Source organism: Lepisosteus platostomus, chromosome 13, assembly GCF_059453375.1.
Source record: "Lepisosteus platostomus isolate fLepPlt1 chromosome 13, fLepPlt1.hap1, whole genome shotgun sequence".
NCBI classification, from domain to species: domain Eukaryota; kingdom Metazoa; phylum Chordata; class Actinopteri; order Semionotiformes; family Lepisosteidae; genus Lepisosteus; species Lepisosteus platostomus.
In genome coordinates, this window is record NC_142623.1 from 7,862,850 (window position 1) to 7,881,516 (window position 18,667).

Consider the following 18,667-nt stretch of genomic DNA (forward strand, 5'->3'; position numbering starts at 1 on the left):
AATAGAAACGTGCGTTACCAAGAGGCGCTGCTAAGAATACAGGTGATCCGGGAGGTGTTTCAACAGCACCAGAGCTCTGGTAGCTGTTAACAGTGCACAGGCCACAGAAAAGGAGGTGTCTTTAAGTTAGTAAAAGGGGAGGTTGCGCACAGTGAGCACATTGGGGTGGTCAGAAAAGGGGGATTTGTATTACAGCAATAGGTGTGGAGACCCGTTCGCCAGCTCTGAACGCGCCTTGGGTTTCTAACTGCCAGCACTGCTTTTCAACAACTTGAACAGGGTTCCCAGTCATGCTGGATTAAGGTCCAGCCGAGCTCTCAGTAACCAACTGAGCCCTTAACTGACTTAATAACTGGATTCGTTTGAACTGTTTGATCATTTTCACCTCTTGACCATGTTATATGTTGCCTTTTAACTACTGCATTCTATATATAAAATATAATCTCAAATATCTGAGTAGAAAAAAAACTAAAAACTTTTAAATATTCCATTCATGTAAGTTGTTCGTTCCATTGAGGTTCAGTGAAATGATTAAACTCAGCAGGAATGAAGACCAGCAGGTGTGTGACTCTTCAGCACCAGGACTGGAGATCCTGCATGAAAGCACAAGTGTGGGTCCCCAAGTTTCGGAAACATGTAGTAAAATGATGTGGCTAAGATCTGCTTTTAATTCCTCAGGTTCAACACACGAGAATAGAGCCATTTATTTGGATAGTATTTTAATGCAGTGAATGCAGGTGAAGTATTCTACACAAGGGTACAATGATAGTGTCTCGCCTAAGATTTGAACCACCAGCCTTCCGCAAGTGCAGAACCCTCTAACCACTCCTGCCCCAATGTGGTTATAATCTAGTGTGATTAGTTCAATTAAGATCATCTAAAATAATTAATATGGGGAAACATTCAGTTTGCATTTTTTTTTATTTGCGCTTGTTTAGCTCCCTTTTCAGATTCTTTCAGATGCACACAAAACAATGCATGTCTCTCTTGTTGATCTGAATACTTAAGCTTTTAACCAGTATCGATGATTCCTGTGACCTGTGGACTATACTAGACTATTTTTTAATGTGCCAACACATTTTTTAATGTTTTATCGGCCAACACATATGAGACACTTGAATGTGATGGCTCTTCAAAACTTAGCACCGACCCTTAAGGTGGAGCTTAAAGTTGCACTAAAAAAAAACTACCTGAGTTTTGTCAAATTACAGGTCTGCTGACTCGCTGTAGTCAGTGCTAGTTGTTTAGAACCTGTTGTCTATCATTGTACCAGCCAGTCGTCCTATAAAGGGAGGAAGTTGCTCTTCCAATATAGGTACTTTAGCTGGACTTGCTTGCTGTTTGCTACCCGGACTGCATCCTGGCAAGAGAAGAACTTTATTGGACTCTCCTGCGATCCTGAGGCTTACCGGGGGAAAACCAAGCACGACCCCTTAATTTTTAAATCTTTAAAAGGATCTCAGCACAGTAAAGAGAATAGTAAGTTTGTTCGCGTTTGTTACATATGATTTATTAACGACTTAAAAGGGTGGGCATCACCGGGGCCCTTAAAGGACTGCGCGACCCGGGCAGCCGCGAGATGGAGTGCTCTCAGTTCAGTAAGTATTCGTGGCTGGACTTCTTCTTCACCCTGCTGGGGGTGTGCACTTTCGTCTTCGACCTGGGATCTGATGTCTGGGTCGCGGTGGACTTTTTTTCGCGGGGGGACTATGTCTGGTTTGGAGCCACGGTCGCCATTATTGTGGTCTCCTCCGCCGTCGTGCAGATGTTCAGCTGGTTGTGGTACAGGTACGACCAGCAGCTGGAGGACTTCAGAGCCCTGACGCTCACGGAAGACTTCCTCCTGAGAGGCCGAGGACGCTGCTGCCTGAACCTCCTGCACATATTCCAGCTTGGATTATTCATGAGGTCTGTATTATTATGACTAATCCAGCAGTTTTTGTAGTTCCTATTCAGTGCCTGTTTAAAACCTGGAATATGTTTATTTTACTTTAACAGACGTCAGAAAACAATCAGCCCAGTTAAGAGCGGATGCTAAGTGACAACTAGTGGCACGTGATGAGAAGAGTTCCCCACTGCAGTTTTATAATTTTACAATAAATCAGCTCTGATGTGCAAGACTGCTTCCTGCATTAATTTGAGCTATCAATTAAAGCCCGGCCTGCTGTTCCAAGCTTCTTTTGGAGATGCTATGCGGCATGTTTTTCATAACCCTGTGCTGATCTTTGCCAGAAGGTCTCAAAATACACTGTTCTATTTTTTCTTTTAGAGGGTGAGTGAGGCGGAATGGGAGAGGGGATGATATGCAGAGTTAAATTAACACATAGGTGCTAAGTGTTTTGATCTGTTCAAACAGCCATATTGAAAAATAAACCTGCAAAAATGGGATCAGGGACACATTTCCACAGACAACAGCTCACTGAGCACACTGTCCTTGATCAAGTGCACAGTAGTGATGTGAGTGCCCTCTACTGTGTAGTGTAGGTGCCTGTGGGAGGATGTTCTGTTGCTCAGGGGATTGACTTGCATCGTTCTGCAGCACACAGCTGTCTGAGTAGGGCAGCTAACATTAGAAGCATTCTGAAGTTGCATGATTATTGCAAAGCAGGAGGAAGATCAGTGGTTGTACAGGGCAGGGGAGAAATGCAGGAGTGCATGGGGCAGTGCATTGCGACACTGGGACAGTATTTTACTCTGTTGCTGCTCTTCTCCCTGCAGGTACATAACGGCCATTGAGCAGGGCTTCCAAGTGTGGTGGAAGAGAAAGCAGGGCTCGGAATATGCCGTGTACAAGACCCACGACCTGAGCATGCTCCGACTGTTCGAGAACTTCTTCGAGAGCACCCCACAGCTCACTCTCATGCTCTACATCATCATCCGCAACAACCAGGCCAGCGTGGTGCAGTGTGAGTGCGGCAGAGTGACAGCAGAACAGAGTTAAAACAAATAAGTCAAAAACGGCTGATGTTCAGGTTTATGAAGCTGAAGGATTTTGTACATCTTCTACTGAGTAAGGGCAAAAAGATTGATTTCCTCAATGGTTTTAACTTCATGCCAGCATCTGTGCACGCTTACTGAATAAAAAAAAAAGGTAACATGTTGATCTAGTTCCCTGGCCAAGAGTAAAACAACAGACTTAATTCCAATTTGCCAGCTGAGTGGCAATATCCTAATGCTGATGATTCAGACTAAATTAAGACCATTATCTTTGAAATAAAAGATCAGGCATCGTATCAGTAAAATCTACCTGCAGGTTCATAGTTATAAAAGGAAACATACAAAGAATCCACTGCCTAACCTCATCAAGGCAGCTTGATAATAATGGAGCATTTTTTCAGCAGTGTTCAGAATTGATCAGTTCTAAGGGAAGATGCAGGAGAAAATGCCCACCCTTTATCTTTAACCTCAACTGGTGTCCCAGAGTGTATTCCTGCCTTGTGCTCTTTGCATCTGAGAGACTTGAGATCTTCCCTGCCTGGCATAAGTGGCTTTCTAATGAGGGATGGACGCACTGTAAATGCAATAACAGAAATTTATTAGTGTTGAACTTAAAATGTTAAGTATAAAAATGCACACTATCTAAATCATATAAAGTATGTTAGTATTGTTTCATTTTATAATGTGTGTATGAAGCAATGAAATCCAGCACGTCTGGAGTAATCATTGCTCTGACATGCTGTAACTCCCAGGCAGGTGGTAGTTACTCAAGCAGCAGTGTAGTTGACATGTGGCTTCCTTGTGTCCTTATTAATAAGAGAAACAGGCCTCTACCTTTTGTGCCCAGCACTACTGGGGCAGGTGTGGGGACAGACACTGAGTCATGGTTATTTCACTGTGCTGTACAGGTATGGAACAGGTATAATCTGGGTATAACCTGGATGGTTTTTTTCCACACTCAACCAAAGTTTCCCTTTATCCTCCTTGTCTTCCTCCAGGGATCAGCATGGCTGCATCTTTCATCTCCATTGCCTCGGGGTTGCGGGATTACCACCACTCCCTGCGCTCTTTCCTGCCTGAAAAGGCCAAGATGGGCTACAGCTCCTCTGTCGTCTACTTCCTGTGGAACCTGCTGCTGATCGCTCCGCGTGTGGCCGCGGTGGCCGTCTTCACCTCCGTTTTCCCACGGTATTTGGTTCTGCACTTCCTGGCACTGTGGTTAGCCCTGTTTGTTTGGGCCTGGCTCCAGAACACCCAGTTCATGGACAACGCGCAAGGAGAGTGGCTGTACCGTGCTGCAGTGGCCTTCATCTGGTACTTCAGCTGGTTCAATGTTGCAGACGGCAAGACCAGGGGCAGGAGCGTCATCTACCACTCCTTCATGTTCGTAGACAGTGCTATCCTGGTGGCAACCTGGGGTTACTACAGGGACTGCGTTCTGACTGAGGCCTATGCAGGGCCTCTCATCTCTGTGTTGTCCTCTGCCTACCTGCTGGGCTTGCTGATCAAAGCCTTTTATTACTGGTTCTTCCACCCCAAACAGAGGACATTTTCTCCCTTGTCAAAGAAGAATGTCTCTGAAAGTGAGACCCTCTCAGGGCAAGATGTCCCTGATACTCAGGCACCCTCAAGGGACGATGTACAGTACACGATGGTAAGGTCGACCTCAACTTATATCTGTGCCACCAGCCTCCTCACATCTCCACGACCTCACCAAGATTTTCTGCTCTTCAGAGGCTTAACTGCCCTGCCCCAGCAGAGTGAACAGGACAGTTCAGGACCATGTAATTGAATGCCAGGTGGTGCGGTGAAAACAGAATTATGCCACCGGCATACTTCATTTGCACAGGGGATTCTGGATGGGAGAGATAGGGGTTTCTCAGGCTGCCCAAGTCACAACTATCTGGTCCACACTGATTCCGCTTATGATGAAGTTCCAGCACAATCTAGCAAATGATTTCCAAATACATGTATGCCACAGAGGAATAGACTACAAACAGAACACACTTACCAGAACGTCTGACCTGCTTCTTCCCCTGACTCTTCTCCCCCTTTGTGTCCTGTGAAGAGAGCAATCAGAATCAGAATCAGAATCACTTTCTTTGTCGGGCATGTAAAATGCACAAGGATTTTGGTCTGGTGTCTTGGTGCAAAAACAGAAATAATTCAATAATACATATAACCTTTACAGGAGGAACATGCACAGGCCTATAATTCTATACACACTGTATCCTGTACTCATGTGTTCTGGTTAAGGAGGTTGAAGGTCACTGGGAAGAAGCTGTTCAGATGCCGGGCGGTTTTTATTTTGATCAACCAGTAGTGTTTCCCAGAGGCGAATATTTGAAACAGGTGGTGTTCTGGATGAGTTGAATCATTGCCAACTTTTTCTGCTCACTTCTTTAGCTTGAATTTATACAGGTCTTCAATAGATGGTAAATGGTAGCTTATGACTCCCTCTGCACAATGGACAATGCGTTGCAATTTGCCTGTAGAGTGGACAGACTTCAAACCAAAGAGTTATAGAAACTGTGAGAATACTCTCAATGGTATTCTATACAACTGAATGATAATAGGCAGGGAAACATTGAGATTTTTCAGATGATACAGGAAATACAATCTCTGCTGTGCTTTCTTTGTGATGCTAATAACATTTGCTCCCAATTGAGGGTGTTAGAGATGGTTATTCTTAGAAACGTGAAAGGCTCCACCACACTCTCTACAACCTTGTCAGTTTCTGGGTGGGGGGGTTGGATGGTTTTCCCAAAAGTCAATTAACATTTCCACTGTTCTGAGACTGCTGAGCAGAATATTGTGTACACATCATGCCACCAGATGACCAAATTCCCTTCTGTACCTGTTCTGTAATGTTCTCCTCTCCATTGCTGATAAGATCCACCAGGCTGGTGTCCTCTGCAGACTTGAGTAGTGTGACAGAGGGGTTCCTGGAGGAATGGGCACTGGTACACAGGCAATACAGTAATGGGGAGAGAATATAGAATATAGAGTTGCACCAGTGTTCACAGGTAAGCAGTCTGAAAAATAAGAGCCCATTCCCACACATTGCCTTCTGTTTATTAGGAAGTTGATGATCCACTGGCAGGAGTTCTGTTAATTTGGAGCTCTGGGATGATAGTGTTGAATGCAGAGCTAAAAGGAACAGAAAGCAGTGTGACATACAGCAGTCCCCTTATAAAGGTGAACTTCTAATACTAATCATAATGATTCCTTACACTTACATAGCGCTTTTCTGGACACTCCACTCAAGTAATGGAGACTCCCGTCCACCACCACCTGTGTAATGCAACGGCAGCCATAGTGCACCAGTACACTCACCACACAACAGCTATTAGTGGGGCGGAGAACAGAGAGATGAGGCCAATTCATAGATTGGGGATTATTAGGAGGCCATGATTGGTAAACCCTCTTTTCGAGAAACACCCTGGGATTTTTAATGACCACTGAGAGTCAAGACCTTGGTTTTACTTCTCATCCAAAGGACAGTGTCTTTTTTACAGTATAGTGTCCCAGTCACCATACTGGGGCATTAGGACCCACATGGACCACAGGCCCCACTAACACCTCTTCCAGCAGCAGCCTTAGTTTTTCCCAGGAGGTTTCACCCATCCAGGGACTGACCAGGCTCACACCTGCTGGGCTGCAGGGTGATGTGGCTGCTGGCGATCTGTGTCACACAATAGCAAAAGTGTGATAAAGCACAGTGATGTAGTGTTAAAACCACAGGAAACCTACCAAGGTAAGAAACCCCAATGGCACAAAGTACATCCAGGTGTAAACTATAGGATTTAGTCTCTTTGTGCAACAAATTTCAGCACTGTGCCTGGAGAATGGGGAAGAGAGGGGGCTGACTGCATGTTTCTCAAAACATCTCAAACCTGCTTAACCTGGGGAGATTAGTCAAAGATGTCTCCAGTTTTTTGACAGTCTTCTGCATGTGATTCCTGTGGCTCTCATAGTTCTTCACATTTTACAGTTCTTCCTTATGTGGAATTCATCTGCAGTTCCCCATACCTTGGACACCTTATGATGAAAAACATTCTAGAAATGCAATTATTGTATTTAAAAGACAAATGAACACATTTTTATTTAAAAACTAAGAATTCAAATAAAGAAAGTTATCTAGTGATGTATTTATATGGATTAATAAAGGTGGATTTCCTTGATTTTGAAAGTTGGGTTTTTTAGCGCTCATTAAGCTTTAGGTGATGTTTACACAGTGGGTCGTGTTTCTTCTGTGTCACTGACAATGATACAAATACAGGTGCTGATTGCAACTGTGCTTGTCGAAGCCACAAAGCGGCAGTGTCATGTCATCTGTGTGGAGCAGAGGTCTTGGCTGTCGGCTGTCTTGTGAGCCCGCGCTGTGAGGAAATGCAGGCTCGGACTGTGAGGTGACACACGTGGTTTGTGGGTCAGTGATCACTGGAAGACTAGAGCAGGAACAGTCACAGGAGCTTTATCTCATGATGAGAATAAACCACCTACAATTCATGTATTGAAATGACTTTACTGGAACCAATGTGATCGTCAGCGATTTACTCTTTTGGTGCTGAATGATGTATATTTTCACAGTATTTCGAACTGTGTACAATAGAAACGTGCGTTACCAAGAGGCGCTGCTAAGAATAAAGGTGATCCGGGAGGTGTTTCAACAGCACCGTAGCTGTTAACAGTGCACAGGCCACAGAAAAGGAGGTGTCTTTAAGTTAGTAAGAGGGGAGGTTGCGCACAGTGAGCACATTGGGGTGGTCAGAAAAGGGGGATTTGTATTACAGCAATAGGTGTGGAGACCCGTTCGCCAGCTCTGAACGCGCCTTGGGTTTCTAACTGCCAGCACTGCTTTTCAACAACTTGAACACGGTTCCCAGAGCTCCGTGAAGTTGTCCCCCTAAAGACAGCACAAACGATGAAACCCACCTCATTCGTTAGTGCTGCATTTGTGGCGGTTTGTGCCGTTGAAAGTAACTTCCCAGCTGTTTCCGTTCCTTAGATATAACGTCTTCTTTTTCAGGGGGTGACCTTGCCCAGCCCTGCTACAACGTAGTAGGGGAACCGGACCGGTCTCAATCGTTAGTGCTGCGTTTGTGCTGCTTTCATTCCCGAGATATAGAGCCTCGTTTTTCGGGTAATCACGTGACTACCCACAAGGAAGTTTACAGGTACCAATTAACTCGGTACTTGAGCTCCTGATTGTGATGAAAACAATGGGGGGGGGAATTTGTTTTCCGAGTCTGTTCTGGTGGGGTGGATGTTTCAATATATTTCAATATAGCGCCTTCTTTTCCTGGCTGTGACGTTACTATGTGACGTCTTTACAAAACAGCAAAGTCACGACCACCAGATCTTTCAGTTGTGATCTTTTGATCAGTTCACCCCTGACGTTGCAGCCTTTACTCGAATAAAGTCTTACATTTGAGGAGTTACTATGTTAGTTCATTGGGTTAGGTGTTTTCTTTTAATGTTTAATCATGTTCTCGAAAATGTATTGCTTGTGTACTCCTTTCATTGGTGAAGAGACACCAGTTTCCAAATTACCGCTGGTACAACACGAGAGCCCATATTCACATTTTTAGGTATTCGTTTCCAGATCGATATTATTTAATAATAAAAACAAAATCGAAAGCAAGAGCATAACAATATAATGATCATAGACTTTACATGTCTATTAATGTTTTAAGCACAAAGCAGAAGGTGTTTCCCCTACCTTAAATTTAATACGATTACGATTGTTCAAATACCATGTATTCGTTACAGAAAGCAGCGGAGACAGTTATATTGCAAATAAAAAAGTATTTATTTCGAAGAGTACGGGACATTGTGAATCAATAAAGACGTTAAAAAATAAGCCGATGTAGTTATTTTACAAATAAGTAAAGCATTTAAAAAATAGGTTCTAATTGACAGTAAACAAGCCGTTCCACCTGGCGCTGCTGGCTTGAACAGCTCTCAGACCCGTGATTGGCTAAACCCCCCCAACAGGTCGGGCCGCGATTGGGTGAAAAGTGAGAATCGACACTCTGATTGGGTAAAGCGCCACAGCCGAGGTTCCGTGTGTACTGTGTGTGCTGTATGAGCACGCTGGATATACAGTGACACATCGTTTGGTTTGAATTACTGATCAATCTAAGATAAGTTGCACTGAGGTCAAAACTGAATAGCAGACAAAGAATGTCATGGCATTCACGACTCCGGTAGTATGCCACGATAGAAGTGCGCGCATCACGATCATATCGCGATACCCATTGCGACTGGTGCATCACTGTCGGCGCCACTGTCCCGACATTAAAGTCCATATATCGCGATATGACATACCCCGTCAAAAATGCCCCGCCTCATGTCGCGACATGAAGCTGCGCATATCGCGATATGACATACCCCGTAAAAATGCCCACCCCCATGTCGCAATATGAAGCCGCTCATATCGCGATATGACATACCCCGTAAAAATGCCCCGCCCCATGTCGCGACATGAAGCCGCTCATATCGCGATATGACATACCCTGTCAAAAATGCCCCGCCCCATGTCGCGACATGAAGCCGCTCATATCGCGATATGACATACCCCCGTCAAAATGCCCCGCCCCATGTCGCGTCATGAAGCCGCGCATATCGCGATATGACATACCCTGTCAAAAATGCCCACCTCCATGTCCTGACATGAACCCCATATGCTGCAATAGGACATACCCTGACAAGATATGCTGACCCCATGTCACGACACAAAGTCCTTATATCTCTACACGTCCTATCTGGGTATATCATGTAATGATAAGGAAAATGTGCCTTAGAAAATAAAAATCAGAGATCTTACAATCACGGTGATTTTACATACATTCCGACCACAGGTTTATGTCATAGATGGTTAACTTGTTGGCATCCGTTATGTCTTAGTATTATTCACATCTAAGGAGGCTCATAGCACTAACATAACACTACCGAATGAGACCGGTTTGGTTTCCCTACGGCATTGTGTGTGTGGGGGGGTGAATGACGTCCTTTTAATTCCTCGGGTGCAACACACGAGAAAACACTCGTTTAGTTATACATTTCTGCAAAGCGACTTTATTTGCATTCATATAAACCTGAGTATAAGTATGTATAAGTACGCCGCCCAATGCACGACGGTAGTCTCTCACTTGGGATTTGACCCTCAAACCTCCCATAACATCCAGAGCCCCCAACGTTACACTGCTACCCCAACGTAGTTACATCATCTACTACGATTGGTACAACGAAGAGCATCTGGAATAATTAATAATGGGGAAACAACGAATTTGCTTCCTTTTTTTTAGTCGGGCGCGCGCAGTTGCGGTTTCAGTTTTGACGGTTAAACATGTATTTCTTGTTTTCAACTAAACTAACCCCGTCTCTCTCGTTTATCTGAACAGTCAGACATTAACAGATGAGTATAGTCGATTTCTGTGTACTGTGGACTAGACGAGACAAGACTACGTAAGTCCAGCGCTGTCAAAGTAGTTTTTGTTTTTCCTTACAGTAACGGCCGTTCGACCAGCCTATCGCCTGACACCTACGTACAGTACGAGACAGTTTCAGTTTAATGCGATGGCTCTTTAAAACTTAACATCCGCCCTTTAGGTGGAGCTTAAAGTTGGACTGAAGAAAGTCGACCTGAGTTTTGTCAATACACGGGTCTGCTGGCTCGCTGTAGTCGGCGCTAGTATAAATAAGAGCCCTGCAGAAGCCGTTGTCTATCATGGCACCAGACAGTTGTCCTGTAAAGAGAGGAAGTTGCTCTTCCGATTTAGGTACTCTAGCTGAACTTGCTTGCTGTTTGCTACCCGGACTGCATCCTGGCGAGAGAAGAACTTTGTTGGACTTGTCCACTTTCGGGTCCTGAGGCTTACCCGGGGCTAAACAACGACCAGCCCCTGGCTTTTTTTTCTCTCCAAAACTTTAAAACTTGTTAAAGGTCCCGGCACGGTAAAAGGGAATAATAACGTTGTTCGCGTTTGTTCAATATTGTTTATAACTGCTTGAAAGGGTGGGCGTTGCCGGGGCCCTTAAAGGACTGCGCGACCCGGGCAGCCGCGAGATGGAGTGCTCCCAGTTCAGTAAGTATTCGTGGCTGGACTTCTTCTTCACCCTGCTGGGGGTGTGCACTTTCGTCTTCGACCTGGGATCCGATGTCTGGGTCGCGGTGGACTTTTTTTCGCGGGGGGACTACTTCTGGTGCGGAGCCGTGGTCGGTTTCATCGCCGTCTCCTCCGCCGTCGTGCAGATGTTCAGCTGGTTGTGGTACAGGTACGACCGGCAGCTGGAGGACTTCAGAGCCCTGACGCTCACGGAAGACTTCCTCCTGAGAGGCCGAGGACGCTGCTGCCTGAACCTCCTGCACATATTCCAGCTTGGATTATTCATGAGGTCTGTGTTATTATTATTTATTTTTATCATTCTTTCCCGTATTGCAAACGTTCATTCTATTGCTGTGCTCATCGTAGAACAAGAATGCCAGTTGTGGTATATTCTTCATTTATTCATGTCTAAAACATCGATTTGTTTCAGAAACATTTATTCCTAAACTTATTCATTCTTCCCAGTTCAATTTCCTAGATTGATTTGCTTATCCAGTTATTTAGCACTGTACAGTAGAAGTTGTGGATCTGATTCCACTGACAATTTACAATATTTTTTCTGATTTTAAACTAAGTGTTGAATCACCCCTTTAGAGTTGTACATAGTGCAGGTTAGTAAATGTCTAACCACATATATGGCAAGGCACACTAGTACGCAGATTCTGCAAAAACAACTTTAAGACTTTCTCTCTGTTACACCTGCTTAAAAGAAAACCCTTAAGTAGTGTTTCTGTGTGGAAGGAGGCCTTCGTGCTGGGCAGTACAAGGCCAGTAGTTTTTGTAGTTTATATTCCCTGCCTGTTTAAAACCTGGAATAAGTTTAACAGACTTGGGGAAAATAATTAGCCCAAATTAAGAGCTGAGATTCAGCGACAAACACAAACGTCTGTAGCACGTGATGAGAAGACCTCCCCATTGCACTTTTATAATTTTACAAGAAATCAGCTGTGATTAAAGTCTGGTCTGCTCTTCCAAGCGCCAGCTCAGAAAGCCAAGCAGCTTTCTCATCTACCCTGTGCTGATCTTTACCAACAGGTCTCAATGTACAGAGTTCTGTTGTTTTCATGTAGAGGGTGAGGGGAGAGTGGGGGAGAGGATAATATTCAGAGTTAAATTAACACATAGGTGCCAATGTTTTGATCTGTTCACACAGCTGTATTGAAAGACACTGGGAAAACAAATGAGATCAGGGACACATTTCCACAGACAACAGCTCACTGAGCACACTGTCCTTGATCAAGTGCACAGTAGTGATGTGAGTGCCCTCTACTGTGTAGTGTAGGTGCCTGTGGGAGGATGTTCTGTTGCTCAGGGGATTGACTTGCATCGTTCTGCAGCACACAGCTGTCTGAGTAGGGCAGCTAACATTAGAAGCATTCTGAAGTTGCATGATTATTGCAAAGCAGGAGGAAGATCAGTGGTTGTACAGGGCGGGGGAGAAATGCAGGAGTGCATGGGGCAGTGCATTGCGACACTGGGACAGTATTTTACTCTGTTGCTGCTCTTCTCCCTGCAGGTACATAATGGCCATTGAGCAGGGCTTCCAAGTGTGGTGGAAGAGAAAGCAGGGCTCGGAATATGCCGTGTACAAGACCCACGACCTGAGCATGCTCCGACTGTTCGAGACCTTCTTCGAGAGCACCCCACAGCTCACTCTCATGCTCTACATCATCATCCGCAACAACCAGGCCAGCGTGGTGCAGTGTGAGTGCGGCAGAGTGACAGCAGAACGAAGTTAAAACAAATAAGTCAAAAACTGCTGATGTTCAGGTTTATAAAGCTGAAGGATTTTGTACATCTTTTACTGAGTAAGGGCAAAAAGATTGATTTTCAAAATGATTATTTTGAACTTTTTATGGGGTTAAACTTCATGTGTACATCAGTGCAAGGTTACTGAATAAAGAAAACGGTAACAAGTTAATCTAGTTCCCTGGCCAAGTTCAAAACAACAGACTTAATTCCTATTTGCCAGTCGCTGGTGGCTGAATTATAGTATCCTAACAGGTGACACAGAATATATTAACACCAAACATCAGGCATTGTATCAGTAAATCTACCTGCAGGTTCATAGTTATAAAAGGAAGCATGCTAAGAATCCACTGCCTAAGCTCGTCTTGTTCAGAAGGCAGCTTAATAATAATGGAACATTTTTTGAGGAGTGTTCAGAATTGATCAGTTCTAAGGGAAGATGCAGGAGAAAATGCCCACCCTTTATCTTTAACCTCAACTGGTGTCCCAGAGTGTATTCCTGCCTTGTGCTGAGAGACTTGAGATTTTCCCTGCCTGGCATAAGTGGCTTTCTAATGAGGGATGGATGCACTGTAAATGCAATAACAGAAATGTATTAGTTTTGCACTTAAAATGTTAAGTATAACAATGCACACTATCTAAATCATATAAAGTACGTTAGTAATGTTTCATTTTATAATGTGTGTATGACGCAATGAAATCCAGCACGTCTGGAGTAATCATTGCTCTGACATGCTGTAACTCCCAGGCAGTGTAGTTGACATGTGGCAGCAGTGTAGTTGACATGTGGCTTCCTTGTGTCCTTATTAATAAGAGACACTCTACCTTTTGTGCCCAGCACTACTGGGGCAGGTGTGGGGACAGGCACTGAGCCATGGTTATTTCACTGTCCTGTACAGGTATAATCTTACAGGTGGGATTCCGATTGATAGGTAGCCAAGATTTTTTTTTCCTTACTCAGATTAGTTTCCCTTTATCCTCCTCATCTGCCTCCAGGGATCAGCGTAGCTGCATCTACCATCTCCATTGCCTGGATGGTGCTGGATTACCACCGCTCCCTGCGCTCTTTCCTGCCTGAAAAGGCCAAGATGGGCTACAGCTCCTCTGTCGTCTACTTCCTGTGGAACCTGCTGCTGATCGCTCCGCGTGTGGCCGCGGTGGCCGTCTTCACCTCCGTTTTCCCACGGTATTTGGTTCTGCACTTCCTGGCACTGTGGTTAGCCCTGTTTGTTTGGGCCTGGCTCCAGAACACCCAGTTCATGGACAACGCGCCAGGAGAGTGGCTGTACCGTGCTGCAGTGGCCTTCATCTGGTACTTCAGCTGGTTCAATGTTGCAGACGGCAAGACCAGGGGCAGGAGCGTCATCTACCACTCCTTCATGTTCGTAGACAGTGCTATCCTGGTGGCAACCTGGGGTTACTACAGGGACTGCGTTCTGACTGAGGCCTATGCAGGGACTCTCGTCTCCGTGTTGCCCTCTGCCTACCTGCTGGGATTGCTGATCAAAGCCTTTTATTACTGGTTCTTCCATCCCAGACGATGGGACTTGCTGCCCCAATCTGGGCAGGATGTCCCCGATACTCAGGCACTCTCAGGGAAGGATGACCCTGATAGTCATGGCGACTTCAGGTCTATGCCGGTAACACCAGCCCCCTCACATCTCCAGAACAGAAGGATGTTGAACCTCGCCAAGAACTTCTACTCTGCAGAGCCTCACCCGCCATACCCCAGCAGTGCGAACGGGACGCAGCAGAACCCTGTCATATAGAGGCATGGTGAGAACCGAAGTCCGCCATGGGGCATTCGCACAGGGGGAGCTGGACTGGTGAGATTTCACAATAGCTGCCCAAGCCAAAACCACCCAAGAAGAATAAATGGGTTCTTATCAGGGGAAAAAATGATCTGCCTGTTTGCACTCTTAGTGGCTATAGATGGTTACTGCTGGCAAAGAAGCTGGCAGACTGAGCCAATGGAACGAGCCAGGAAAAGGGAGACTGATCATCACACTGCAGCAAAGGCTCTTGACTGGGTGAATGGCTCAGCCTTTTCATCACAGGAATTTATTGGAGCTCACATTCCAACTTTTTAGTTTCGAACTCCTTGCTTTCAGAGCGGCGATGTGCACGCAGAAGCAAATTGCTTGGCACTAACCACTTGAATCTGATCAGCTTCGGTATATTACCCCAGATGTAAACTAGAAAGCAAATCCATCCCAGCAGTTTCATTCTTCTAGCCAATGGAAACCTGCAGATAACTGAGTGTTTTCTTACTGGTCAGATGTTTGGTCTGTATTGAAACTGAGTGTGGTTCACTCTGGGTGAAGCACTGTGCTTCTTTGAGGAGTTCCCTATCCAACACAAGAGCAACATCAGTTGGTATATCATGCCATTCATATTTTAAAAAGAGGCTATTGACTAATTTTTATCTACACCTTAAAATGACAGGCTTGAGTCTTATTCCCATCTGCAATGCTGTTCTGTTCTGCAGACCTACAATCCACTTCATTTCCTAAAACTGAAAAACACTAAAACCTCTCATTCCGGCTTGTGTACATAATGACCTGAATTGTGCAAAAGCAACCAAGGGGAAATTGTCTCCCTGAAATAAAAATAAAGAGAGAATTGCCAAACAGTTACTTCCTCAACCTTAAAAAAATTAACTATGAAACAAAGTTAGAATTGGAAATTTTCTTGAAATCTTAATCTAATTGTTTCAAATAAATGCCAAACCCCCAAGAAAGACTAAGACTTATACAGTTTATTCTAGGTAAGTAGAATTCACACAAATATAAAATACTCAATTTTTTAATGTAAACATAGAAAAAACTAACATTTCTGAATACACACACACATACATATATAAAAGAAATAAGTCGTAAAAATAAATAGATATGTACAGTACAATAAAGCATTTGTTTTTTAAGCAAGGAAAAACTACCACCACCCCTACAATTTATCCAAACAATTATGATTTTAAAGCATTTTTGCAATTTTCTCCAGAATTATTGTGACAGCTTTTATTGGTTAATACAAGAAGGATAAAAAAACATCTTTACATGAACAAGACAATGTTGATCATAACTTCAAATCCATGCCAATACCACGTAATAATGCTATAGACCCTTCTGGTTTGGATAACTTAAAAAGGCAAGATTCTCCTATAATATATATTATTCTACATAAACAGGGTCAGATGCATTAAGAGATTTAAATCAAGTTGGTTGAGTAATCTATGGAGGTTTTGGCAATTTGACCCTTGCTTATAAAGAGATGAGCTGTCCAAAAAGTTTTAGTAGGAAAGATAAATACATACAATATATAAACACAAAGAAAAATAATAAATGATTGATTCGCCTCCGCAAACAAGCACGTAAAAAGAGTACTCAGTATTGCTATTGGATGCTTCGTTTCCGTGGAAAGTTGTATACTGGCACTGGGTACCGCACTGAACTAACAATTCAGCCAGCCCCCTTTTCTTTAACAACCAGCAATTAAAACAACACACTCTTACAACATTCAAGTTTGAAAAGAATTTAGTGGATATCAAAACAAGAAGAATGAAAAAAGCCAAAATCTGTGAAGGTTTATTTTAAGCCCTTTTTAAGCCCTGTTCTGTAGGATGTAACTGTAGATTGTAGCATCCTAGGCATTGTTACAAAAGGCAAGAAAAATATCGGAATAGCGCTGCAGTAACCTTGCCTAAAACCAGCTGCCCGTTACAACACAGGAATTCTGGACCACACAACTGAAACTCAATTCTGAGCAGACACCATTCTCTTGGTCTATATATAATTAAAGGGCGAGTAGGATGGGGGTGGTGTCCAAATGTTATGTTTATAAAAACTCACCACATGTTTTAATATTCCATTTAGTCACTATACTATTACATATGACAATCGAGTTCTCTACAGCAGAGGATTCCAGCATTGGTCTTGGAGGAACACAGTCTGCTGGTTTTTTATTCCAGATGAGTTCTAAATCTATGCATCTTCATCCCATCCAGAGTCATGGGATATACAGACTCCATGCAGACAGCATCCCAGCTCTGGACTGGAACCCAGGGCCCCAGAGGCGTGAGGCAGCAATGCCAGCCATTATACTACCATTTTGCCCTGAGCTCTAAATCCCTAATGTTAATCGATGACTCAATTGTTCTGCTTGCTTGTTTATTTAGGCTGTTTCTTTGGTCAATCCTGAGAGCCAAAAATACTCTATTTTAAGGTGAATCCAGAACGTAGGAACACAGAACTTTACACAACCACCCCTTGGCCTGCTAGCTACAATTTCAGATTAAACAGCTCTTACAAAGTGACCACTATATGATGAACAGACGGGTAGGAATAACACTATCAGATATTCCCACAATGAGCATTTTTCCTTCTGCAGGCTGCCAATTGGCTGCACCTAAATGAGGGTAATGCTCAAACCCAGACTGTTGCAGGGCTGATACCAGTTAGAAACCCCACCTGATCTTTTAAGTGGAAATACAGATGTACAAAAATGTCCAAAACAGAAAACCAGTTAGCCTGTGATTAAGTTCTCTCCTGGAGCAAAAACAAGACCATCTTCCTTCAAGAGCACAGTTGGAAACCACTGCTTTACAACACGATTGGATTCCCTGTGTTTCAATGTAACAATTCTCCATTCTGAATTCAGTGTCATTCCACAATTACCCAAACTCATTTTGTAATACAGTATTGTGAAAGAAATGCAGACAGGTTCCTACAATAAGAATTATTTCTTACAAGCACAAAGTGAATCTTTTTTTCTTGCTTTAATGTCAGAAAAGCCTTTACAAAGTTTGCGGCCAGGAAATGTTAGTGGGGAGGGGTGTTCAACTTATTGCCGTACCATTGGTGTAGCATTGCTGTGCAATGCAGACATAATTCCCAATAACAGTCACCAATTCAGCTTTTAAGAAACCTGTTCCAAAAGCTATTTTCTTTTACTGGGGATATGTTCGTTCAGCTCTGCAGATAAGTTTAATCAACAGTGACTCATGCCATTAAGATAATAAAACATGGAACAATTACAGGGAAATCCCAGGCTGTAAAAGCAGTTCATCCTGGCTGCAGTCCTGCATACTGAACAGGAAATTAGACAACATACGGCTCTAGTTTACCTGTTAGAAAAAACAAGGGTATATATAGGCAAGAATCCTTTGTAACGGATTCAAGCAACAGAAAGAGAAAGCACTGTACTTCAAAAACAAAAGCAAAGGACCCTATCAGCATAGAGCCTGCCACCTCTCAGTCATGAGACCTGAAGTATGGGTAGACTACTGTTGAGCTGCACTGCTTTCAAACCGACCCAGTGATCAAGCCCAGCGTCGGAAAACGGCAGCTCCTGGTAAACTGGGCTTTCAAAATGAAAGAGAAATTAATTTAAGGTAGGTTTATGTAAATGTCCAGCTCATTTATTAGAAAAAAGTCTGACTGTTTTGTTACAGTAGAAAGTACCATTCCTTAAAATAAATATGTAAAAAGAACTAAACAAAAAAGCAAAGCTTAAATATCTGAAATAGAGATGCTGCTGTAGCCAACCTCATTTTATGCAGAAATACGCGTTTTCATGCAAAGATGAGGAAACTCTTTCCAAAGTTGAGCAAGAATCATTCCTATGTGTACTATAGTGTGACCTCTTGTAAGTGTGAATCAGCGATTCACAAGCTTTTCCTACAGAGGTTAACAAATCTGGCACCGCAGGATAATATAAAGTTAACTGACATCTGCGCCTGGCACATTGTTAACACTACTATAACAACATGTTTTATGACAGGGCCTGTTTCTTGTCAGTTTTTATTAATGATGAGCTGCCTTCAAAATTGTAATGGCTTTCATAAGTGATCTTGTTCACAACTGCCTAGT

At 43.6% G+C, this 18,667-nt stretch overlaps 2 protein-coding genes across 2 annotated transcripts; both read left to right on the forward strand.

The window, feature by feature from the left end:
• The first annotated feature begins 842 nt into the window (after window positions 1-842).
• On the forward strand, window positions 843-8,803 carry LOC148649792 (XK-related protein 8-like). Its single transcript, XM_088602951.1, has 3 exons — window positions 843-1,908; window positions 2,719-2,906; window positions 3,936-8,803. The coding sequence occupies exons 1-3, from the start codon at window positions 1,580-1,582 to the stop codon at window positions 4,727-4,729; spliced, it is 1,311 nt and encodes a 436-aa protein (XP_088459077.1). The 5' UTR covers window positions 843-1,579; the 3' UTR covers window positions 4,730-8,803.
• Window positions 8,804-10,105: 1,302 nt separating this feature from the next.
• Window positions 10,106-15,430, forward strand: LOC148649793 (XK-related protein 8-like). Its single transcript, XM_088602949.1, has 3 exons — window positions 10,106-11,340; window positions 12,568-12,755; window positions 13,797-15,430. Exons 1-3 carry the CDS (start codon window positions 11,012-11,014, stop codon window positions 14,567-14,569), a joined length of 1,290 nt encoding a protein of 429 aa, XP_088459075.1. The 5' UTR covers window positions 10,106-11,011; the 3' UTR covers window positions 14,570-15,430.
• The last annotated feature ends 3,237 nt before the right edge of the window (window positions 15,431-18,667 follow it).

Coding starts and splice junctions, on each gene's coding strand:
- LOC148649792 (XM_088602951.1), top strand. CDS start 1,580: ATGGAGTGCTCTCAGTTCAGTAAGTATTCGTGGCTGGACTTCTTCTTC. Junction 1,909..2,718: donor CAGCTTGGATTATTCATGAG/GTCTGTATTATT, acceptor TTCTCCCTGCAG/GTACATAACGGCCATTGAGC. Junction 2,907..3,935: donor CCAGGCCAGCGTGGTGCAGT/GTGAGTGCGGCA, acceptor GTCTTCCTCCAG/GGATCAGCATGGCTGCATCT.
- LOC148649793 (XM_088602949.1), top strand. CDS start 11,012: ATGGAGTGCTCCCAGTTCAGTAAGTATTCGTGGCTGGACTTCTTCTTC. Junction 11,341..12,567: donor CAGCTTGGATTATTCATGAG/GTCTGTGTTATT, acceptor TTCTCCCTGCAG/GTACATAATGGCCATTGAGC. Junction 12,756..13,796: donor CCAGGCCAGCGTGGTGCAGT/GTGAGTGCGGCA, acceptor ATCTGCCTCCAG/GGATCAGCGTAGCTGCATCT.